This window comes from Salmo trutta, chromosome 23 (assembly GCF_901001165.1).
Source record: "Salmo trutta chromosome 23, fSalTru1.1, whole genome shotgun sequence".
Classification (NCBI taxonomy): Eukaryota; Metazoa; Chordata; class Actinopteri; order Salmoniformes; family Salmonidae; genus Salmo; species Salmo trutta.
The window spans coordinates 20,754,986-20,781,473 of NC_042979.1; the positions used below are offsets into that span (position 1 = coordinate 20,754,986).

Genomic DNA, 26,488 nt, shown 5'->3' on the forward strand with positions numbered 1-26,488 from the left:
TGCACTGTGAATGTTTACATGCTGTGTTCAATAAAGACATGAAAACTTAGAATTGTTTGTGTGTTATTAGTTTAAGCAGAATGTGCATTTGACCTAGATGAAGATCAGATCAAATTTTATGACCAATTTATGCAGAAATCCAGGTATTTCCAAAAAGTTCACATACTTTTTCTTGCCACTTTAATTATGACAAATGTTAAGAAAATGTTGAGCAATGTAATTAAGTAATGACTTTTGAAATAAGTTACATTACACGCTATGTTGGCTGACTATTTGTTGGCTACGCTAGCCTTACGAAACACATAGCATATCATTAGAGAATTATTCTTAAAGTGGTAATGGCCTACCTTTTTTTTTACACTTTTTGCATGCTTTTTTGTTGGGGGAAGTCTATATTAGGCCCTATTTGTACAATTATATAAATTATACAATTGTATGATATTGAGGTCCTTGAACATTACAATGAAGTGCTTGAAAATGTCCCTGAAAGTCCTTGAATTTGACTTGCCAATGTCTGTATGAACCCTGCTTAAAGGATGTGTAATCCTAGGCCTATGAGTTATGGGCAATTTGCATATTCCCTTTTTTCCCTCTAAGTATACATGAAAATATTTTTGATTTTGTTTCAAACCATTTTCAAATGATGATCCTAATGTCACACATTGGCCCATTATAGATAGACTTAAATGCAGATAGCATGAGAAACTGCTGTGAGCACCATAACAGCACTTGAGCATGTGTTTTAAATTCATCATTATGTGAAGAGGGTCACAAACACTCTGTACTCTCCCTCTATCTCTCTACATCTCCCTCTCTACTCTCTATCAATCTATATCCCTCTCTACATCTCCCTCTCTTTATCTCCCTCTCAACTCTCACTAGCTCCCTCTCTCTAGCTCCCTCTTTTTATCTCCCTCTCAACTTTCCCTCTCTCTAGCTCCCTCTTTACTCTCCCTCTCTCTAGCTCCCTCTCTACTCTCCCTCTCTCTAGCTCCCTCTCTCCCTCTCAACTCTCCCTCTCTTTATCTCCCTCTAATCTCTCCCTCTCTGTATCTCCAGCTCAACTCTCCCTCTCTTTATCTCCCTCTCCACACACTCTCTTTATCTCCCTCTCAACTCTCCCTCTCTCTCCCTCAACATCTCCCTCTCAACTCTCCCTCTCTATATCTGCTTATCTCTATCTCGCCATCTCCCTCTCAACTCACCCTCCCAATTCTCTCTCTCTCCATTTCCCTCTCAACTCTGCCTATCTCCCTCTCAACTCTCCCTCTCAACTCTCCCATTGGCCCCATTACGTGTAGATAGACTTAAATGCAGATAGCATGAGAAACTGCTGTGAGCACCATAACAGCACTTGAGCATGTGTTTTATATGCATCATTAAGTGAAGAAGGTCACAAACACGCTGTATTCTTCCTCTTTACTCTCCCTCCCAACTCTCCCTATCACTCTCCCTATCTCCCCATCAACTCACCCTCACAATACTCCCTTTCTCCATCTCCCTCTCAACTCTCCCTATCTCCCTCTCAACTCTCCCTACCTTTATCTCCCTCTCAACTCTCCCCGTCACACTCTCTCTATCTCCCCATCTCCCTCTCAACTCACCCTCTCAATTCTCCCTCTCAACATCTGCCTCTCAATTCTCCCTCTCTCCATTTCCCTCTCAACATCTGCCTCTAAACTCTCCCTCTCTCTCTCTCTGTCTGCCTCTCAACTCTCTCTCTCTTTATCTCCTGCTCTCTAAGAACATGGTCAGAGAATGACCATCATAAATGACAAACGGGGCATTCTCTCTCTCTCTCAACATCAACAACAATCTTCTCTTCTCAATATAACTCACATGCATGCGACCAATTACAACATTACACTACTTGTCTGTCATTGCATGTGTATGCTTCTATTTACAAGTCCATGGCAACTCTGTGCAACACGGGATTACATACTTCACAACATTCTGGCAGTTTCTTAACATCTGCACACAAAGCCTAGCTATAAATAATGCACACATACAAACGCATGCATGCAAACACACTCACACATACACACACATACTCACAAAAAGATGTTATGTTTATTTTTGAGCTCTTTCGTATTGTCCGTTTATGACGATTCCTCAAAAATATGAAATGTGATGAAAAGAGAGACTAGCACACACACACACACAGATATACAGTACATACAGGCACAAGACACATAGAGAGAAAGTTCTAAAAGAGTCACTCACCGTTAAGCATTGCATATTCTCAGGGCTTGTGGTCTCGGAGGCAGCACCATGGTTTGACAACAGAGTCTCTGAAAGAAATACAAAAGAGTCACAGGCTGAGACACTGCCTTTAGAGAACATCTCTGCCTCTCTGTCTCTGGACCTTCAGGGCACCAACAGGGGAACTTGCTCTTATTCTCAACAAGATGCCACCAAAAAACTCCTCAATATATTGCAGATGCAAGATAAAGTCCCAAATTTGAGGCTGCCAAAAACAATGGCAATATGTTGCAGCCCAAAAAGTTTCTGTACGTTACAAGGCAATGTATGAAGCCTGCCCTGGGCTGCCTTGGTGTGTGTTGTCAGTTAGGACCCCTCTAATAAAGCACAAACAGAACTTCCAACTCTGGCTAACTCCGTTAAGGTGTGAGGTTGCGCCCAACTAGCCAAGAGAGGAGAAGAACACAAGAGAGGGAGGGAGGGGGTAAAAAGAAAAGGAACTTCCCTCTCACTCCATTATCTCTCCTTCGAGGGCTCCTGTGAGGTTACCATGGTGATGGGGCCTCGCCCCCGATGTCCTTTTAACCATTCCTCATAAAGGAATCATTCAGCTGGCCCACAATGCTGATGCCTGCTCCCCCTCCCTCCCTCCCTCCCTCCCTCCCTCCCTCCCTCCCTCCCTCTCTATACATAGAGCAGCAACTCTCTCTCCCTGCCTCTCTCTCTCTCTTTCCTTATACACAAAGCTGTATCTCTCTCCCTGCCTCTCTCTCTCTCTCTCTTTCCTTATACACAAAGCTATATCTCTCTCCCTGCCTCTCTCTCTCTCTTTCCTTATAAACAGAGCTGTATCTCTCTCCCTGTCTCTCTCTCTCTCTCTTTCCTTATACACAGAGCTGTATCTCTCTCCCTGTCTCTCTCTCTCTCTTTCCTTATACACAGAGCTGTATCTCCCTCCCTGTCTCTCTCTCTTTCCTTATACACAGAGCTGTATCTATCTCCCTGTCTCTCTCTCTCTCTTTCCTTATACACAGAGCTGTATCTCTCTCCCCCAAGTCACTCTACACGGAAATACACTCTTATTTTCTTACGCTCTTTGCCATTCTCGCTCTTTCCTGCTCTATATTTCATTATCTCCCTCTCCCTCTCTCCCTTTCTCCCTCTCTTGTTCCTCATGCAGATGGTGAGATTTGATTTCAAACTCATCCACCCCATGGAAACACCCCCCTCTCCTACCCAGCATTGCACTAGCCTCGTGAGGAGTTATCATAATCGCATTAGCACAGACACACACATCCATTAAACACAGAAGCGTGCATACACACACACACACACACACACACACACACACACACACACACACACACACACACACACACACACACACACACACACACACACACACACACACACACACACACACACACACACACACACACACACACACACACACACACACACACACACTGCCCTGCCACAATTAGTTCTCCTACAGCCCTGTCATTCACCCTGAGGACATTCTCCCATCCCGCAGGCGGGTTGCAGGGGTAACAGGGCGAACTTCAAGCAGGAGTCTAAGAGTTTCGTCACTTTAATCCCAACTCAGAGGGGCCCCAGAGAGCCAACCTGCACATCCATCGGCCCTTTGTCTGGATGACCATTAATCATTACGAGTGAAGGGACACACACACACACACACACCTACTGGCATACAAGACTGTCCGCCAGCATAACAACACACCAGGAACAGCCTCTAAACAGAGAGGGGGGCACTGAAGAAATGGAGAGAATGTACGAGATGGAGACAGAGAGAGAGAGAGGAGGATCAAAAAAGTAGGGGAGACAGAAATAAATATAAAAAAATTGTTGGAGAGTAAATGAGAGTCAAGGAGAGAGTGAGAGTGATCGTGAGAGAGAAAGAGAGAGGGAGAGAGTGAGAGATGTGTAAGGAGGAATGAATAGTGTTGGCCATTGGCCACAGTCAGTCAGTCTTGCCACAGCGCTGTCGGGCCATAAAACACCTCTCTCTCTCCCCAAGTATCGTAGGAAGCACTCCTCACTCTCTTGACATCCTGGCCCTCCTTTCACACTCCAAACAAATAAACAATTGATGGAGAGAACGAGAGAATGTTCTCTCCATCAAGCAGACTTCTTTCTCAGTCGTTTAAGATCACCTCAAGCATGAGGCCATAATGGTACACACGTTGCCTTGGGTGTCAATGGGAGAGATGGGGTGTTGAAAACCCTGTGACACTCACACAATGATAAGTATCTGATGAGGTGTCATGGCTCGAAAGAGCCCTGGGTCATGAAGTCCAGTAGCGTATATTTCAGTAGTAGACATAGCAGATGATTTTTGCCTCTACTAATATGGCTGAAAACAACATTAATGCTATGGCTGAACCATAGACAAATGTTAAATTATGTTTAAATTCAATTAGAAAATATTCTGAAGACTAAACAAGATGTAACTGAGATTGTGATTGAAACTCTGTCTCTCATTGGCATCAATGGCTGGTTGCCACTTTTGGAAATACATTGGATTTAATTTTTTTTTAAAAAGGCATGAACTTAAAGTGTTGTTTAAATGTTGAATTTCTACCTTTGAACCACAATGTCTTCAACATTTTGCACTATGCCTGTATAGCATTTGGGAAGTCATTAAACCTCTACAGGATCGGTGGGTCCCTCACAGGACGGTTGTGCTAACGTAGGCTAATGTGATTAGCATGAGGTTGTAAGTAACAAGAACATTTCCCAGGACATAGACATATCTGATATGGGCAGAAAGCTTACATTCTTGTTAATCTAACTGCACTGTCCAATTTACAGTAGCTATTACAGTGAAAGAATACCATGCTATTGTTTGAGGAGAGCACACAGTTATGAACTTGAAAAGTTATTAATAAACCAATTAGGCACATTTGGGCAGTTTTGATACAACATTTGTACAGAATTGCAATGGTTCATTGGATCAGTCTAAAACATTGCACATACACTTCTGCCATCTAGTGGCCAACATCTAAATTGCGCCTGGGCTAGAATAATACATTATGGCCTCTCTCTTGCATTTCAAAGATGATGGTACAAAAAAATACAAAAAAACAAGTTTTTTCTTTGTATTATCTTTTACCAGATCTAATGTGTTATATTCTCCCACATTGATTTCACATTTCCACAAACTTCAAAGTGGTTCCTTTCAAATGGTACCAAGAATATGCATATCCTTGCTTCAGGTCCTGAGCTACAGGCAGTTAGATTTGGGTATGTCATTTTAGGTGAAAATTGAAAAAAAGGGGCGGATCCTTAAGAGGTGTTAACAGCTATTGTTTCAATTCAATTCAATTGGTTTAACAAAAAATAGACAATACATATAGGTCTAGGGTTTCACGCTTTGGTTGAATTCAAATTTAATCTTCAAGTTAATCATAAGTTGAATTTTCACCTCCATCTTAACCAAAAATCTAAGTGAAAGAATAGGACTAAATTAAATCAAACTTTATTTAAAGTGCATTTAAAGTTTGATTAGATTAGATTTAGTCTTATTCTTTAACTTTGATTGTTGGTTGAGATGGAGACGTGAATCTAACATATCAATTATTAATTTGTAGACAAACTGGATATTGAACACAACCAAATATCAACATTTGAAGGAGATGTATCTTCTGCTTGGATTGTCCATCTGTGCCACTGACTTATTTTATATTGAACCTTTATTTAACTAGGCAAGTCACTTAAGAACAAAGTCTTATTTACAATGACGGCCTAGGAACAGTGGGTTAACTGCCTTGTTCAGGGGCAGGATGATAGATTTTTTTACCTTGTAAGCTCGGGGATTCGATTTAGCAACCTTTCGGTTACTGGCCCAACACTCTAACCACTAGGCTACCTGCTGCCCCTTAGTCTGCCTTTAAGTCCAGTTTGTTTATCCTTTTTCCACGATTTACAATTTGTCTACAATTCACAATTGCTATAATAATATGTGCAGAATCTGAAACAGCATTGATCACTTGCACATGTACTTTTAATGTCATCTCAACTGCAATCCATGTCATTTGGTTGTGCTATTAGATTGATAACACAGTTGTTATAAATACAAACTATATGACAATGTATTCCAATTTCAACTTTGTTGTGAATTTAAATGGTTGAAAGCACTCTGATAACACATTTAGATGACAACTAAACCAAAAATCAGACATTGCTTTTCCATTGGAATTTGGTTGGGCTTTTAGATGGTCGAAAGCATAGCGATATAATGGAGTTCAACAAACTTCTGGCTGTCTTTTTGTGTGGGTGATTAAAGGTTGAAATCTCATTGATCAACATCTCAACTAAATATGACACAAATTTTCACGTTGAAATGACGTGGTGTGCCCAGTGGGTAGAGCTCGTCGGCCATGCACGCCAGTGCTGGGTTTTGCATCGAAAGGAAGATGCATAATGCAGAAAATAACCCCCCCTCCCCACCTCTCTCTCTCTGACCCTGGATGAGGCAGTCCAAAGCAATTTATTAGTGTGGCTGTGAATTGGAGCGGTGGGAAGAGCATCTTTTGGGCATTTGAAAAGGACCCATTGTCACACTTGACCACATCTAACCGTCAGGGAATGCTACCTCTAACAGAAGAGGTCAGAGCAGAGGCTGCACCAAATAGAGACAGACAGAACGAGAGAGAGAGAGCAAGAGAGAGAGAGAGAGACAGAGAAGATAGTAAAGAGAGAACAAGGGAATGAGAGAGAGGATGTGAAAACACATTAACCACCAGTGCCTTGGATATAGTAACCCATCAGATGCTTACTGACGCATTACCAGGGAAAGAAGTCATATTACCAGGATGTGACTGGTGAGCCCTGTGTACTGGGTAAATCAAGGGAAAATAGGACATTTAAACAAGCAGGCAAGCGCAGAGACATGGAATGAAACAGTATTCTCCCCGAAGCCTAAAGTCACAGCTATATGCCAGAGAGGGGAGGAGAGAAAAAGGAAAGCGAAGCACACACACAAACACAAAGTGATGGTCGGAATGAAATTACATCTTGTTATGGTTGGGTTAACTGCACAAAAACAGCCCACTTTGAAGCTAAAGCAGGGGAGCTGAAAGCGACTCAAAGACGATGACACCAACCAGCGCTAACATATAGATAAACACAATGTAGCAGAGTACTACAGACAGACAGGCAGAATTTCTGCTCAGCCAAACTGAGGGTGACTGACTCATCATGCCACACGGGGCTACGCAACGAGACGGGGACATTTAGGGCGACTGGGCAGACAGTAGCCGTTATGATTGGCAGATGTCTTATTTCCTGTTTCTGCCGGAGGTCAAGCTGCCCATGGGGATTATGAGTCATGTCAATCAATCTGTTGGTAATCCCACTGTCTCAGTCTGTGACACGGAGGGTTTGGGTGGGTTGGTTTAAACACAGGGAGAATAGAGTGATAATGACACATTCATTAAGGTGAATCGATTTAACATACTGTACCGTATTAATGTGATATCATAAATATTGTAAGATGCCACCACCTTGATGCGGTGAAAGGAAACCAATAACAATTCATACAGGCCTTAACCTTGTATTGTAAAAAGGGACAGCTGAAAGTAAGTAAGAAAATGTGACACAGGTGAAAACAGATTTTACAAAAGGACCAAATGAGAGTGATAAAGAACAAAAAAATTAGACAGATCAGGGAGACAAAGGGGAAGGGAGTGGGAAAGGGAGAGAGCCCAAATGAGCTTGGGTTCGGTGTCTCACTCCCTTGGCACAAGGACATGGCACAAGAACATGACATCATCCCCAACAGGAGTTTAGCTTTTGGCGAGCCCCAGACTGACTCAATTGAAATGTTGGGAGAACATATCAAATAAAATAACATTTTATTCTTCACGTGCTTCATAAACATCAGGTTTGGACTAACAGTGAAATGCTAACTTACGGCCCTTCCAAACAATGCAGAGAGAAAGAAAATAGAGAAATAATAGAAAAGTAAAACACGTAATAATAAAAGTAGTAATAGATACACAATGAGTAACGATAACTTATATATACAAGGGGTACCAGTACCAATGTGCAGGGGTACGAGGTAATTGAGGTAGATATGTATTACACTACAAGCTTGGCACACCTGTATTTGGGGAGATTCTCTAATTCCTTTCTGCAGATCCTCTCAAGATCTGTCAGGCTGGATGGTGAGCATTGCTGCAAAGCCATTTTCAGGTCTCTCCAGAGATGTTTGATCGGGTTCAAGTCTGGGCTCTGGCTGGGCCAATGAAGGACATTCAGAGACTTGTCCCAAAGCCAGTCCCACGTTGTCTTGGCTGTGTGCTTAGGGTAGTTGTCCTGTTGGAAGGTGAACCTTTGTCCCAGTCTGAGGTCCTGAGCACACTGCGCCACAATTTCATGGTATCCAATTGGCAGTAATAGTCTTGTCTCATTGCTACAACTCCTGTACAGACTCAGGAGATGCGAAGGTCGAGAGGCATGCATCTTCCGAAACACGACCCAACCGAGCTGCACTGCTCCGTGACACAAGGTCCGCTTAACCCGAAAACCAGACACACCAATGTGTCGGAGGAAACACTGTATACCTGGCGATCGTGTCAGCGTGCATACATCCGGCCCGCCACAGGAATCGATAGAGCATGATGGGACAAGGACATCCCTGCCGGCCAAACCCTCTCCTAACCCAGATGACGCTGGGCCAATTGGCGCCGCCCAATGGGTCTCCCGGTCGTGGCCAGCTGCGACAGAGCCAGGATCTCTAGTGGCACAGCTAGCAACTGTGATGCAGTGCCTTAGACCACTGCGCCACTCGGGAGGCACGTTCATCTTTCCCTCGATCCTGACTAGTCTCCAAGTCCCTGCCGCTGAAAAACATCCCCACAGCATGATGTTGCCAACACCATGCTTCACCGTAGGGATGGCGCCAGGTTTCCTCCAGACGTGACGCTGGCATTCAAGCCAAAGAGTTCAATCTTGGTTTCATCAGACAAGAGAATCCTGTTTCTCATTGTCTGAGAGTCTTTAGGAGCCATTTGGTAAACTCCAAGTGGGCTGTCGTGCCTTTTACTGAGGAGTGGATTCCGGCTGGCCATTCTACCATATCAAATCAAATCACATTTATTTGTCACATACACATGGTTAGCAGATGTTAATGCAAGTGTAGCGAAATGCTTGTACTTCTAGTTCCGACCATGCAGTAATATCTAACAAGTAATCTACCAATTCCACAACAACTACCTTATACACACAAGTGTAAAGGAATGAATACGAATATGTACATAAAAATATATAAATGAGTGATGGCCGAACGGCATAGGCAAGATGCAGTAGATGGTAAGAGTACAGTATATACATATGAGATGAGTAATGTAGGGTATGAAAACATTATATGAAGTGGCATTGTTTAAAGTGGCTAGTGATACAGTACATCAAGATGGCAAGATGCAGTAGATGGTATAGCGTACAGTATATACATATGAGATGAGTAATGTAGGGTATATAATTATTATATAAAGTGGCTAGTGATAAATTGATTACATACATTTTTCCATTATTAAAGTGGCTGGAGTTGAGTCAGTATGATGGCAAGCAGCCACTCAATGTTAGTGATGGCTGTTTAACAGTCTGATGGCCTTGAGATAGAATCTGTTTTTCAGTCTCTCAGTCCCCGCTTTGATGCACCTGTACTGACCTCGCCTTCTGGATGATAGCGGGGTGAACAGGCAGTGGCTCGGGTGGTTGTTGTCCTTGATGATCGTTTGCACCCGGTGATGCGTTGTGCAGACCTCACTACCCTCTGGAGAGCCTTCCGGTTGTGGGCGGAGCAGCTGCCGTACCAGGCGGTGATACAGCCCAACAGGATGCTCTCGATTGTGCATCTGTAAAAGTTTGTGAGTGTTTTTGGTGACAAGCCGAATTTCTTCAGCCTCCTGAGATTGAAGAGGCACTGATGTGGCTTCTTCACCACACTGTCTGTGTGGGTGGACCATTTCAGTTTGTCCGTGATGTGTACGCCGAGGAACTTAAAACTCTCCACCCTTTGCACTACTGTCCCATCAATGTAGATGGGACAGCACCAGAACTCTGAAGTAAAGCCCCTTTTTTTCTCTCTTGTGATCATCTTTGCTGTTATTTTTGCATTTTGTTATCATTACTACAGCAGCACTACTGCATAATTTGTCTGATTCTAAAATCTGATTCATAATTTGTCTAATTCTAAAAGCTTTAACAAGAGCAAGGTATTGTGTTTCATTTTAAAACAGCATCACATTTTGTAAAAGCAGAATATTTCAGGTCATCCTACCCCCCCTAACCGCTAATTCCATGGGTGAAAGCACATAATTGTTTCCTGAAGTCCACAATCATCTCCTTTGTTTTGTTGACATTGAGTGTGAGGTTATTTTCCTGACACCACACTCTGAGGGCCCTCACCTCCTCCCTGTAGGCCGTCTCGTCATTGTTGGTAATCAAGCCTACCACTGTAGTGTCGTCTGCAAACTTGATGATTGAGTTGGAGGCGTGCATGGACACGCAGTCGTGGGTGAACAGGGAGTACAGGAGAGGGCTGAGAACGCACCCTTGTGGGGACCCAGTGTTGAGGATCAGCGGGGTGGAGATGTTGTTACCTACCCTCACCACCTGGGGGCGGCCCATCAGGAAGTCCAGCCAGCTGGTCTGCACATGCTCTGAGGACGCGGCCGGGGATGCCGTCTGGGCCTGCAGCCTTGCGAGGGTTAACACGTTTAAATGTTTTACTCACGTTGGCTGCAGTGAAGGAGAGCCAGCAGGTTTTGCGGGCCGTGTCAGTGGCACTGTATTGTCCTCAAAGCGAGCAAAAAAGTTGTTTAGTCTGTCTGGGAGCAAGGCATCGTGATCCGCGACGGGGCTGGTTTTTCTTTTGTAGTCCGTGATTGACTGTAGACCCTGCCACATACCTCTTGTGTTTGAACAGTTGAATTGCGACTCCACTTCGTCTCTATACTGACACTTAGCTTGTTTGATTTCCTTGCGGAGGGAATAGCTACACTGTTTGTATTCGGTCATGTTTCCAGTCACCTTGCCCTGATTAAAAGCGGTGGTTCGCGCGTTCAGTTTTACGCGAATGCTGCCATCAATCCACGGTTTCTGGTTGGGGAATGTTTTAATAGACGCTGTGGGTACAACATCACCGATGCACTTGTTAATAAACTCGCACACCGAATCAGCATATTCGTCAATGTTGGGAGGGCCTTATATGCATCGCAGAAGTTAGAATAACAGTGGTCTAGGGTTTTACCAGCCCTGGTAGCACAATTGATATGCTGATAGAATTTGGGGAGCCTTGTTTTCAGATTAGTCTTGTTAAAATCCCCGGCGACAATAAATGCAGCCTCAGGATATATGGTTTCCAGTTTACATAGAGTCCAATGCCTGACTGGTGGCACGCTGCAGAGATGGTTGTCCTTCTGGAAGTTTCTCCCATCTCCACAGCAGAACTGAGTGGTCAGAGTGACCACTCAGTTCTGAGTGACCATCGGGTTCTTGGTCACCTCCCTGACCAAGGCCCTTCTCCTCCAATTGCTCAGTTTGGACAGGAGGCCAGCTCTAGGAAGTTTTGGTGGTTCCAAACTTCTTCCATTTAAGAATGATGGAGGCGACTGTGTTCCTGGGGACCTTCAATTCTGCAGAAATGTTTTGGTACCCTTCCCCAGATCTGTGCCTCAATAAAATCCTGTCTCGGAGCTCTACGGATAATTCCTTCGACCTCATGGCTGGGTTTTTGCTCTGACATGCACTGTCAACTGTGGGACCTTATATAGACAGGTGTGTGCCTTTCCAAATAATGTCCAATCAATTGAATTTACCACAGGTGGACATCTCAAGGATAATCAATGGAAACAGGATGCACCTGAGCTCAAGTTCGAGTCTCATACCAAAGGGTCTGAATACTTATGTAAACAAGGTATTTCCGTTTTTTTATATTTAATTCATTTGCAAACAATTCCTTATTAAAATTGCTGCCAAAAGTGAATCTAAAATGTAAAAAGTTTGGTTACTACATGATTCCATATGTGTTTTTTCATAGTTTTGATGTCTTCACTATTATTCTACAATGTAGAAAATATTAAAAATAAAGAAAAAACGTTTTAATGAGTAGGTGTGTCCATACTTTGACTGGTACTATATGTAAATGAGATATTTCTATATTTCATTTTCAATCAATTAAAAAAAAGCTTTTTTTAAATCTTCAAAACATGTTTTCACTTTGCCATTATGGATTAATGTGTGTAGATGGGTGAGAATTAAAATCTATTTAATACATTTTAAATTCAGGCTGTAACACAAAATGTGGAATAAGTCAAGGGGTATGAATACTTTCTGAAGGAAATGTATTTGTCTAGGGTTCAGCATAGTTTGTTCGAGGCTTAAAATTCAGTTTACAGAGATTAGCTTAGTGATTTTTGCTATACAAAAAAATTATATTAATAATAATTAAGGAAGTTTTCATACACTCAGTGTACAAAACTTTAAGGACACCTGCTTTTCCATGGCATGGAATGACCAGGTGATTCCAGGTGAAAGCTATGATCCCTTATTGATGTCAATGGTTGAATATACTTCGATCAGTGTAGATGAACGGGAGGAGACTGATTAAATAAGAATGTTGAAGCCTTGAGACAATTGAGACATGGATTGTGCATGTGTGCCATTCAGAGGCTGAATGGGCAAGACAAAATATTTAAGTGCCTTAGAACGGGGTATGGTAGTAGGTGCCAGCAGCACCGGTTTATGTTAAGAACTGCAACGCTGCTGAATTTTTCACGCTCAACAGTTTCCCGTGTGTATCAAGTATGGTCCACCACCCAAAGGACATCCAGTGAACTTGACACAACTGTGGGAAGCCTTGGAGTCAACATGGGCCAGCATTCCTATGCAATGCTTTCGACACCTTGTCGAGTCCATTCACCAATGAATTAACCTCTACGGGATTGGTGTCCCCACACGGGACGGTTGAACTAACGTGTGCTAATGTGATTAGCATGACATTTTAAGTAACAAGAACATTTCCCAGGACATTGACATATCTAATATGGGCAAAAAGCTTTGATTCTTGTTAATCTAACTGCACTGTCCAATTTACAGTAGCTATTACAGTGAAAGAATGCCATGCTATTGTTTGAGAAGAGTGTACAGTTATGAACTTAAACCAATTAGGCACATTTGGGCAGACTTGATACAACATTTTGAACAGTAATGCAGTGCTTCATTGGATCAGTCTAAAACGTTGCACATACGCTGCTGCCATCTAGTGGCCAAAATCTAAATCGCGCCTAAACTGCAATAATACGTTGTGGCCTTTGTCTTGCATTTCAAAGATGATGGAACAAAAAAACAAAAAAAACGCATGTTTTGCATATCCTTACTTCAGGTCCTGAGCTACAGGCAGTTAGATTTGGGTATGTCATTTTAGGCGAAAATTGAAAAAAAGGGTCCTGACACCAGATGCAAAACTACTCTGACATGGCATTGGAGGTGACATACAGTATGACAGGATAAATTATGAAAAACTAAATGAAGATTATGATTGGAGAAACAAAACAAAGCAATGGTTTGAGTATTGTGTATTTGACAGTTCAACATGGCAGGAAGTGGACAGAGGAAAGATCAGCGGATATGTGACCTTTTAGGATGGGTTATCTGACTTTGGATCAACAGGACAGTAGCATGAGTTAACCTTAAGTCAGAGCAGCGTCAGTACAAACATCAGTACAGACCTGAGTTAAATACACTCTCTCAAACACACACAGTCTTCCCACTCAGCAGGGGGAAAGAAACACCTCATTGAATCTTCTGATTGAACTCATTTGTCATAACACCTTTGAGATGTGAGGACAGCAGCTCTATGTGAAACAGGGAGATATTATTGATGCTTGACATTTACTATAATTTCATATAAATATTTCATCTGCAGATTAAAAGGAATTTCAAGCCATCTGTTAAAGGGCAGCAACAAAAACAATCTAATAATATACAGTAGAAAGGTCCATGTGTTTCAGTAGGCATTGATGGAAACAAGCGTTAAATATCAAATTGAATATGATCGCCTCTGTTGTTGTTTTAGAGGAACTATATTTTTATCTGACATATACACATTAGAAAGTGTTGACTGTGATCTATGATGGATTGCCACAGGCAAAGTTGAGATTCATCTTTGTCATTCCTCTTGTGCTTACGATGTCAGCAGCAATGTCAAGCAAATGCTACGCCTCCTCTCTAAAACCAACTATAGGGAAGCGGGTTGGGTAGGTGTGTAAATGTTTCAGTGCTTCGGGGGAGGGGAGAGTGCATGTGCATGCAAATGACACTTTCATGTGTAGACCATCTGACCCTAGTTGTAACAACGTTTGAGGGAAGTGCATTAGACATGGTTAAATGCATACACACGTACAGGTCACGTTGTGTCAGTTATAAATACTCTAGCTGTCCTGGAGGGTGAGTACACACACGATAAACAGACAGACAGACAGACAGACAGACAGACAGACAGACAGACAGACAGACAGACAGACAGACAGACAGACAGACAGACAGACAGACAGACAGACAGACAGACAGACAGACAGACAGACAGACAGACAGACAGACAGACAGACAGACAGACAGACAGACAGACAGACAGACAGAGGCACACACACACACAAATATTCACACACACACGCACACACAGAGACACAAGCAGACACACAGAGACACAAACACACACACACACACACACAGAGAGAGAGACACAAGCAGACACACACACAGAAAGATACACAAGCAGACACACACACACACAGACACAAGCAGACACAGATACACAAGAAGACATACACAGAGACACAAGCAGACACACACAGAGACACAAGCAGACACAGACACACACACACAGAGAGAGACACAAGCAGACATACACAGAGACACAAGCAGACACACAGAGACACAAGCAGACACAAGCAGACACAGACACAAGCAGACACAGAGACACAAGCAGACACGCACACACACAGAGAGAGAGACACAAGCAGACACACAAACACAGACACCCACACACACAGAGACACAAGCGGACACACACACATTTAAAAATCCTCTGAAACACTGCCCTCTAAGTTTTCATAATGTAATGTAAATCCATTATAAATTACACGCTCAAACAAACCCTCTCACACACACTAACACATGAATACAGACCTTCCTCTACACAGACATACTCTACTCCCACTCAGCCCAGTCCAAGCTCTTCTCTGTCCTGGCACCCCAATGGTGGAACCAGCTTCCCCCTGATTCCCTGTCCTTTCTATGCCTGTGATATGCTGTTGTCCCACCTAACTATCTTAAGAGGAATGCACTAATGTAAGTCACTCTGGATAAGAGCGTCTGCAAAATGACTAAAATGTCAACGTATTCCAAACACTCCAAAACCATGAAGGGAAGTCCATTCTCCCTTATACATCCAATACATAAGGTTATGTACGAGTGTGGGATCTCATGTGATCTGCATTACCTATCCCTACTGTCTAACCCATTATCTGACTATCTAACCCATTGTCTAACTGTCTAACCCATTGTCTAACTGTCTAACCCATTGTCTAACTGTCTAACCCATTGTCTAACTGTCTAACCCATCGTCTAACCCGTTGTCTAACTGTCTAACCAATTGTCTAACTGTCTAACCCATTGTCTAACTGTCTAACCCATTGTCTAACTGTCTAACCCATTGTCTAACTGTCTAACCCATCGTCTAACCCGTTGTCTAACTGTCTAACCCATTGTCTAACTGTCTAACCCATCGTCTAACCCGTTGTCTAACTGTCTAACCCATTGTTTAACTGTCTAACCCATTGTCTAACTGTCTAACCCATCGTCTAACCCGTTGTCTATCCCATCGTCTAACCCTGTCTAATTGTCTAACTGTCTAAAAAATTGTCTAACTGTCTAACACATTGTCTATTTGCCTAACTGTCTAACCCATTGTCTAACTGTCTAACCCATTGTCTAACTGCCTAACCCATTGTCTAACTGCCTAACCCATTGTCTAATTGTCTGTCTAACTGTCTAACACATTGTCTATTTGCCTAACTGTCTAACCCATTGTCTAACTGTCTAACCCGTTGTCTAACTGTCTAACCCATTGTCTAACTGCCTAACCCATTGTCTAATTGTCTGTCTAACCCACTGTATTTGGTCTTAGATTTGCATCACAGTTTGAAACCTTTTTGTTTCATATGTTACTCGCATAGCTTTTGCTGCTCTCAGGTAGCCTAATTCTTCATTTGAATAATCCTATTAGTAGTATTCACTGCCAGAGACGCACACATAACAGCAGTGTCAGAGATCATGCTGGCTCTCTCAGATGACCCTGGCTCACCTCACTGTAAGCAAAGTGTTCACGGCGGCCATTTTAATGTGGGTGGCTGTCCCTTTACAAACCTGTTGAGTGGCCTATCATCTAGTCATGAAATTCAAAATCACAGCTGAAATGTCTGAACCCTTTCCTCTGATGTCTGCCGGAGCTCTTCAGGGTGACTGACTGGGGACATTCATTGTGGTTAAGTTCAAAGCGCTGTGGGAGTGACAAACTGGGGTCAGAAACCATGTTTTCCTTCCTCTCTTTCACTCTGACTTTATCACACACCTCTCCCTCTCACCTCAAGCGGTACAGTCTGACACCAACAGGCTCCTGAACAGCTTCTATCCCCAAGCCATAAGACTGCTGAATAGATAACTAAATAGCTACACGGACTAGCTGAGTTGACAATTTTATACATGTTTTACACTGTCTCTATGCACATTCACAGGGACCTACACACTCACGCCCCCTGATACTCTAACACACACAAACACACACTTCATCATTTGCTCACTCACACATAACTCGCACATACATTTATACTAACTCTACACACCCACTAACATACAATCATCACATACGCTGCTGCTATTCTGTTTATCATATATGCCTAGTAACCTTACCCCTATGCATACAGTCCATTAGAAAAGTATTCAGACCCCTTGACTTTTTCCACATTTTGTTATGTTATAGCCTTATTCTAAAATGGATTAAATATTTTTTCCCTCATCAATCTACACACAATACCCCATAATGACACAGCAAAAACTGTTTTTTAGAAATGTTAGCAAATGCCAAAAAATTCAATAATGAAATATCATATTTACATAAGTATTACAGGTTTTTCTAACTGTTTACACACATTTTCAAAACTGTCTCTCCTTTTTTCAAAACTCTACACACAATTCCCTAAACTGCACACACAAAATGCAAAATGCCTCACATCTCCTTAAAAATGTAACACTGCATTCAAAATGCCATAAACACATGTCAGAATGAAGCATTTGCATCAAATGGCAAACACTGCTTTCATAATAGTACATTTTTTTATATACCATGTAAACACTGTTGTTCTAAATCTAAAGCTCTTTGGTCTTTCATAGGCTTATATCTACATTTCAATACAATGTTCTACAGTGAAAGTAATCTGCTGAGAGGGGTAACAAGTACACTGTAAACACCAATGCAATGTAGAAACAGAAAATATTTATTAGGCCAAACATTACTGTTGTATACAGTAGCATACAACAAAACCATAAACATATGTAAACCAAAAGTATATTCTTTAGAATACAGTAAAGAACACAATTGTGTGTGTGGGGTCCCGGGGGGGAAGTCCAGGAATTGGTAGGGGGGGCAGTCACCAGTGCTAAGCTACGCTTCATCTCTTCTCCGGGCTGGGTCTGGCCACAATACTTCGTCCACATCACAAGATACGTTTTCTCTTGCCAAACATCGAGGGAAGTATCTCCTAGCATGGCGTATCCAACCTTGGACAGAGGCAACCTCTATGTCCCCACATGCGTCCTCCATTGCCTGGAGAAGCGGCATGCGGGCATAGGGTTGGCGATCATACACTTTCCAGCGCCAGGCTGAGAAGAATAACTCTATGGGATTTAGAAAAGGTTAAAATGGGGGTAGGTACAAATTGTGGATGGGTGGCAAACCAGTTTTGGACCAGAACAGCCCGGTGAAAACTAACATTGTTCAATAAAACCACAAATCTAGCAGGCTCCTGATCTGGATCAGGGACAAGCATTGTGTAAATTGCATCCAGAAAAGTGAGCATATGGCCGGTGTGGCATTGTGACGGAGAAAAAAAAATGTATGAAATGTATGCATTCACTACTGTAAGTCGCTCTGGATAAGAGCGTCTGCTAAATGACTAAAATGTAATGTAAAATGTGATGGAGGATCCCGTTTTGAGTGATGGCAGCACACGTAGTTATATTACCCCCACGCTGTCCAGGGACATTGGTAATTGCCCTCTGTCCTATTGTGTGTGTGACCTGGTGAATAAGTGTAGCATTTTGATTGGTTGTGTTTGGAAAAGGAAAGCAAGTCACTTCCTGTTAGATTTTTGTGTTTTAGGTAGAGAATTGTGTGTAGTGTTTTGAAAAAAGTGTTTTATGCAATTGACAACTGAGTCAAAGGCTGAGAAATAGCTTATGGTTTTGGATATTTGGTGTGTAGTTTTGCACTTTGAGTGAGAGGTTTCAAAAATCGTGTGACATGAAAAGATTTGTGTGTAAGCAGTTGGAAAAAACTGTAAGACTCTTTACTCAGTACTTTGTTGAAGCACCTTTGGTAGCGATTACAGCCTTGAGTCTTCTTGGGTATGACGCTACAAGCTTGGCACACCTGTATTTGGGGAGATTCTCCCATTCTTCTCTGCAGATCCTCTCAAGCTCTGTCATGTTGGATGGAGAGCGTTGCTGCACAGTTATTTTCAGGTCTCTCCAGAGATGTTCGATCGGGTTCAAGTCCGAGCTCTGGCTGGGCCACTCAAGGACATTCAGAGACCACTCCTGCATTGTCTTGGCTGTGTGCTTAGGGTCGTTGTCCTGTTGGAAGGTGAACCTTCACCCCAGTCTGAGGTCTTGAGCACTCTGGATCAGGTTTCCATCAAGGATCTCTTTGTTCTTTGCTCCATTCATCTTTCCCTCAATCCTGACTAGTCTACCAGTCCCTGCTGCTGAAAAACATCCCCGCAGCATGATGCCACCACCATGCTTCACTGTAGGGATGGTGCCAGGTTTCCTCAAGACGTGACGCTTGGCATTCAGACCAAAGTGTTCAATCTTGGTTTCATCAGACCAGAGAAAAATTTCATTTTTGTTTTTCATGGTCTGAGAGTCCTTTAGGTGCCTTTTGGCAAACTTCAAGCAGGCTGTCATGTGCCTTAAACTGAGGAGGTGATTCCGTCTGGCCACTCTACCATAAAGGCCTGATTGGTGGAGTGCTGCAGAGATGGTTGTCCTTATGGAAGGTTTTCCCATCTCCACAGAGGAACTCTGGAGCTCTGTCAGAGTGACCATTGGGTTCTTGGTCACCTCCCTGAGCAAGACCCTTCTCACCCGATTGTTCAGTTTGGCCAGGCGGCCAGCTCTAGGAAGAGTCTTGGTAGTTCCGAACTTCTTCCATTTAAGAATAATGGAGGTTACTGTGTTCTTGGGGACCTTCAATGCTGCAGAAAGTTTTTGGTACCCTTCCCCAGATCTGTGCCTCGACAAAATCCTGTCTCGGACAAAAAACTTGAAACTAGGCCAAATTGATCAGTCAGGGTTGCATGGCACACTGACCAACACTACACCGCTGTACGGAGCACCACTGGGACCGGTGCGCTGTCAAACCAGATGTGCCCCACACATCTGCTCCACTTCCTGCTTTAGCTAGCTATGTCCTTTAGCTTCACTGGGCAAATATACTGTAGCCTTCCTGGGTGTAATTGGACAACAAGGTCTGGACCATTCTGGTCAGCAATCGGAGTATGGTTCAAGCCCCACTCCTGCTCTTGTTCCTAGATCGCTTTGTTATCAGTGGGATGCTCTCAGAGGATGGCATGAAGGTATGATTTTAAAAACCAAATGCATCATATAAGTATTAGTTGTAACCTGTCATGTCAACCTGAATGTGTGATAAAAAGGCTTTCTATTAATATCTTATACAACTAATGATGTGTAAGAGATTGCAAAGGAGACAGATGAAAGATAAGCGTTAATGAGTGAGAGAGAGGGTGAGAGAGAAAGGGAGAGCGAGAGATAAAGGGATTGAGAAAGAGAGAGAAAAGAACAGAACAGGACATGGATGAGAGTGGTACTGTGGGAGAGAAAAGAGGGTGAGATGAAGAAAGATAAAGACAGGAAGGCTACAATAGACGTAGATGTAAATTAATTGGATTTGCCCAGTCCCATGTCCATGTTTCTGGTTAGGACAAACAGAGTTTAGTTGCCCTACATTCACCCAGATGCCAACAGCACAGGAGAGAATCAGCACTGATGTGGGATGCACACATGCACACACACACACACCAGACACCTACAGGCTTTGATATGAAGAGTCACACACTGTTTCACATACAGTGCACACATACACACACACACACGATATACATACACTGATTGTTCAAAACATTAGGAACACCTTCTTAATATTGAGTTCACCCCCTTTTGCCCCCAGAACAGCCTCAATTCATCGGGGTATGGACTCTACAAGGTGTCGAAAGCCTTCTACATGGATGCTGGCCCATGTTGACTCCAATGCTTCCCACGGTTGTGTCAAATTGGCTGGATATCCTTTGGGTGGTTGATACACACGGGAAACTGTTGAACATGAAAAACCCAGCAGCTTTGCAGTTCTTGACACACTCAAACCGGTGTGCTTGGCACCTACTACCTACCCCATTCAAAGGCACTTAAATATTTTGTCTTGCCCATTCACCCTCTGAATGGCACACATACACAATCCATTACTCAATTGTCTCAAGGCTTACAAAATCCGTCTCCTCCCCTTCATCTACACTGATTGAAGTGGATTTAACAAGTGGCATCAATAAGGGATCATAGCTTTCACTTGGATTCACCTGGTCAGTCCATGTCATGGAAAGAGCAGGTGTTCCTAATGTTTTGTACCCTCAGTGTATGCTGTATATTGATCTGATTAGATGGCAGTGGGTCAGACAACACAACAGGTTTAATCAATATGGAGGAAACATTCAGAGCCATACTGACAGAAATATTGATAGGAATTGAGGAGCATGTCTGTCTGGTCTGCATTTAATATCTTATCTTATGTTCAACCTTTGTTAAGATGGATTCAGATGTGAATAATAAAGAGTAATAAACATATGGTTCTTTGTGGAAGGCTGAGTGTAGCTCCTACCGTCATGTCTCATCATCTGGCTATAGAAATGAGCTGTGTGGCCTATCCTTACTCTAACATCTTAGCTTTTTGATTCATTTCAGTCCATCAGCTTCAGACTGAAGGAACGTTTTCCCATCTCACCCCTGGGCATGGGTCTGAGCAGCCTCATGCCATTGTCAGAACACAAATACTTTCTAATCAGCACTAAAAGTCTGAAGTTACAACTGGCCCAGTTCTTATCAGACAGCCATTATTACAAAATATAAATACACACACGCACACACACCATTCCTAAAGCTAGTTGCAAATTGCATGAGACAATCTGAGCTTAGTCAAGCATGGCAAATGAGCACGATTACTATTTCATTGGGACAATCTCAATCTGAGAGGATGACATGCAAATATGAATTACACAAGGCATACCATTACAATGTAATTAAATAATGTGTCAAAGGTGTGTGTCTCTCTCTCACTCACTAACTCACTCACACACCAATAAAGAGAGACAGAAAAGAGAGCGAGAGAGAGAGAGACAACCGAAAGACAGAGAGGAGACAATGAACACTAAAACCCGCTAATTAAGCGCTTCTATCTTCCTACATCTCAATCAACAACACTATACTGTACTGCTGAGTGCACAAAGGCAACACTCACCTACTCCAGGCTGCTCAGGGGGCAGGCACTCAAAGGCATAACTCGTCTATAGTCCACCGGCACCAAGGTGAAAGAGCATAGACAGGTGAGAGAGAGGGAACAGTCACTCTTCTCCACAGAAAACAAGAAAAGATGGACAGTGTGGAGGGAAGAATGAAAGTAAACAGCAGCGTGTGTGAACTCTGCAGTTTCACTCCAGCACACAGTACAAACACAGAGCTGTTTGCAACCACTCAGAAGCCGAGTGCTTGTCCAGCCCCCTCCTCTCTCCCTACCTCCCTCTACATTTCACTCTCCCTCACTCCCTTAATCCCCATTTCTCCCCCACCCCTCACCCCACCTCCCGACCCAGAATGCTAAGGCCCCCTTTAGTTAGCCCCAGCTGCGAGCTCGGCACAGTCCGCACACACTCATACACACACACATATAACACACATACACACAAACTCAACTCAGTAGAGGTCTGCTGGACATACAGATACACGACAGACATCTATGTGCACTCATCTGAGCTCGCCTGAATATACCATCGTATATTTAAATCCTCATACACTGCATACGGTACACATGTACTATAGCACACGCAGATGTAGAATGGCAAGATGGTCCACTGACCGGTGGTGTGTTGTTGGAGTCGTTGGGGATGGGAGGACACTCTCAGGTGCTTGATCTTCCCCAGCTCCTCCTCCAGTAGGTAATACCAGCCCCTGACCTCCTACAACCACACTGGTAGTCAGGAAGAGAGAGGAAGGGAAGAGAACAGGAATATTTGCATTTGAAGCATTTGAATGCAAACACACACACACTACACACACTGTACAGTGCAACAGCAAGCCTAGGTCTTCCTCCATCCAGTGAGAGTGGAGAATGCAGAGTGTTCTCTGTACTGGTGTCTTCTCACTGTCCATTATTGAGGTGGTTCTAAGCTGCAGTCTGAGCTCTTTCCTACTAAATTGATGTGATTCTGTGGACTGTAACAACAATTGCTGGGAAAAGCATCTTATCTGAGTGGACAGATGTATGCAGGCTGTGGGGCAAGGGGGAGAGACGATGGAGAGACGGGGAGTGGGGGAGGGGAGATACGTACTGTAACCCCTGACTATTATGATGCCCATTAGAAAAACAGAAACCAGAGGGAGGGGAAAGGGAAAGGGAAGAGAGAGAGGAGGGGGAGATAGAGAGAGAGAGAGAGAGAGAGAGAGAGAGATGGGACGAGGGAAGGGATGAGAGAGATAAGGGGGATAGATGAAGAAGAATAAAGCCAAGGAGTTGTGGAGGATGACAGTAGCAGGAGGGAGCTGAGAGATGAACTGGAGAACTCCCAGTGACTCAATGCTTAATCTCCTCATTAGCAAATTGAGCCAATTAAATATTCTTTGGGCTAAATGCTAGAGAGGAAGACACAATTTTTTTAGACCGAGTTTGAAGTAAATGCCAGGAAAAGGCTTACTTTGTATGGAAAATAGGCTGAATACGTGTGTGTGTGTGTGTGTGTGTGTGTGTGTGTGTGTGTGTGTGTGTGTGTGTGTGTGTGTGTGTGTGTGTGTGTGTGTCACGTCCTGACCAGTATAAGGGTTATTTGTTATTGTAGTTTGGTCAGGACGTGGCAGAGGGTATTTTGTTTATGTGGTTCGGGGTGGTGTTTTATGTAGTAGGGTGTTTGATTTATTATTTCTGGGTTTTTGGGGTTATGTTCTAGGTTTGTATTTCTATGTGGTCTCTAGTCTTTGGTATTTCTTTGTCTAGTTTATTGGACTCTCAATTGGAGGCAGGTGTTTTCTAGTTGCCTCTGATTGAGAGTCCTATATATGGGTAAGTGTTTGGTTAAGTGTTTGTGGGATATTGTTTCTTGTTTTGCCTGTGTGAATTTGACAAGACTGTTTTGTTGTTTGTGAGTTCTTCGTTTTTGTTATTTTGGTGTTCTCTTTATTCTAAAATAAATACAAGCTGAGCATCCACATTCCTGCTGCGTTTTGGTCCTCCATTCCCGACGACAGCCGTTACAGTGTGTGTGTGCATATTCTGTATATAATGTGTTTGTGTGTGTTCCGGGCATTGTTCTCATAGCTCACATTACAGGAATAGAAGAAATATGCAGGGACCGCAGAGCAAAAAATGATGAATACCTAAATGTCAGAAGTGGTCTTTTTATATATGGGTCTGAATCTTAAAATACATAGAATCCTTTCAGTTATCTGACGTACCTCATGAATAAAACACATTGCACTGACCATTGCATCAGAGGCCTAGGTGTGTTTGAGTGAGCATACGACTCGGTAAGTAGTAAAGTATATTGGGAACCTGTCTGCTTTAGATTGCCATGGGAAACAAGTCATATCAATAGTCTGAGTTTCTTCCCCTTATCTCATTTCCATTTGCTTATTTCCTATCATGTATTGTCTGTGCAGATGAAGTAGAGGAGACAAGGAGAGGAAGCCACTATAGACTAATGAGAGACACCCAGTGAGAGCCACAGACCTCCCTGCCTTTGGGAGTTTTTATATACAGTACTGTGTGGGCACAGGGGGGTGGGAGACAGTTTGATAAATTAAGAGTGAATAATTAAACAGGGAGGCGAAAGAGGAAGAGCTAAGAAAAAACTCTGAGGGAAAACCCAGCAGGAGTCTACTTTTAGTTTTAGTAACTCCTCTGGTGGAGACACTAAACTTTAGATCTGACACCTCAACTATGGTGAGCGAGACAGTCCCGCATTTTGGCCCTTTGTCCAGTGTCCCGCAACCAAACAATCCTGTCCCACATTTTTATCAACAAATTCAAACACCACTTAATGTATTTAGCAAAAAAGGTAGATTTTATTCAAATAAATATATCATAAGGAGGAGGTACTGGTGATGTTAAACACTTGTCACGTCCTGACCATAGTAAGATGTTATTTTCTATGGTAGAGTAGGTCAGGGCGTGACAGGGGGTGTTTTTCTATGTTTTGTATTTCTATGTTCATGTTCTAGTTTTGTATTTCTATGTTGGTTTTGTTTGGGATGATCTCCAATCATCGTTGTCTCTAATTGGAGATCATACTTAAGTAGGGGTTTTTTCCACCTGGGTTTGTGGGAGATTTTTTGAGTACGTGTATGTTCACTCTGCATCACGGTTTGTTGTTTTTGTGTTATTCAGTTTAATTATATGTATTGCAAAGTTTCACAGTGAAAATAAAATGTGGAACAACACACATGCTGCACTTTGGTCTGCTCATTTCTACGACAACCGTGACAGAATCTCCCACCACAAAAGGACCAAGCAGCGTGCCCAGGAGGAGCAGGGATCCTGGGCCAGGGAAAGGAGAGAGTGGAGGACGTCCTGGACATGGGAGGAGGTAATGGCAGGGGACAAGACCCTGCCATGGAAGCAGGTGGAGACAGCGAGGGAGGAACGGCAATGTTACGAGGAACAGTCACGGCAACGACGGAAGTGCGAGAGGCAGCCCCCCTCAAAGAAATGGGGGGGGGGCACACGGGGAGATTGGCAGAGTCAGGTTGGAGACCTGAGCCAACTCCCCGTGCTTACCGTGGGGAGCAAGTGAAGAAGCAAGCACCGTGTTATGCGGTGATGCACACTGTGTCGCCAGTGCGCATTCACAGTCGGGTGCGATCTTTGCCCGCGCCCCGCATTTGCCGAGCTAGGTTGAGCATTCAGCCAGGAAGGGTGGTGCCAGCTCAGTGCTCCTGGTCTCCAGTTCACCTTCTTGGTCCAGGATATCCTGCGCCGGCGCAGCGCACTGTGTCACCAGTGCGTATTCACAGCCCAGTGCGTCCTGTGCCCGCGCCCCGTGTTTGCCGGGCGAAAGTAAGCATCCAGCCAGGACGGGTTGTGCCAGCTCTATGCTCGAGACCTCCAGTGCGCCACCACGGTCCAGTATTTCCTGTGCTTTCCCCACGTACCCGGCCTCCAGTGAGTCTATCCAGCCTGGTATGCCCTGTTCCTGCTCCCCTCACTTGCCCTGAGGTGCGTGTTACCAGTCTTGTGCCACCTATGCCAGCCCCATTCATTAGGCCTCCAGTGCGCCTGCCCAGTCCGGGGTGTCCTGTTCCTGCTCCCCGCACTCGCCCTGAGATGCGTGTTACTAGTCTGGCGCCACCTATGCCAGCCCCACACATCAGGCCTCCAGTGCACATTCCCAGTCCAGAGCTTCCGGCGACAGTTCCCAGTCCAGAGCTTCCCGGCGACAGTTCCCAGTCCGGAACTTCCGGCGACAGTTCCCAGTCCGGAGCCTCCGGCGACGGCCTACAGTCCGGAACCTCCGGCGACGGCCTACAGTCCGGAACCTCCAGCAACGGCCTCCTCCAGCCCGGAGCCTCCGGCGACGGCCTCCTCCAGCCTGGAGCCTCCCCGTGATAGCTCACACATGAGTGGACAACAGAAATTGCCTTCTTGCCT

The 26,488-nt window shown here is 43.8% G+C and overlaps 1 protein-coding gene across 5 annotated transcripts in view; it reads right to left on the reverse strand.

Annotated features, from left to right (window-relative positions):
- LOC115159546 (regulator of G-protein signaling 3) overlaps positions 1-22,782 on the reverse strand; it is a 192,598-nt gene extending 169,816 nt beyond the window's left edge. For 2 of the 5 annotated variants that reach the window (XM_029709368.1, XM_029709367.1), the window contains exon 1: positions 2,224-2,640. In XM_029709368.1, the coding sequence (XP_029565228.1) occupies positions 2,224-2,343 (120 nt within the window). In that variant the 5' untranslated portion in view covers positions 2,344-2,640. Of the gene's footprint in view, positions 1-2,223; positions 2,642-22,093; positions 22,276-22,708 lie in introns of those variants that run through there. The other 3 variants (XM_029709372.1, XM_029709371.1, XM_029709369.1) reach the window with 3 other exon arrangements.
- Between the last annotated feature and the right edge of the window lie 3,706 nt (positions 22,783-26,488).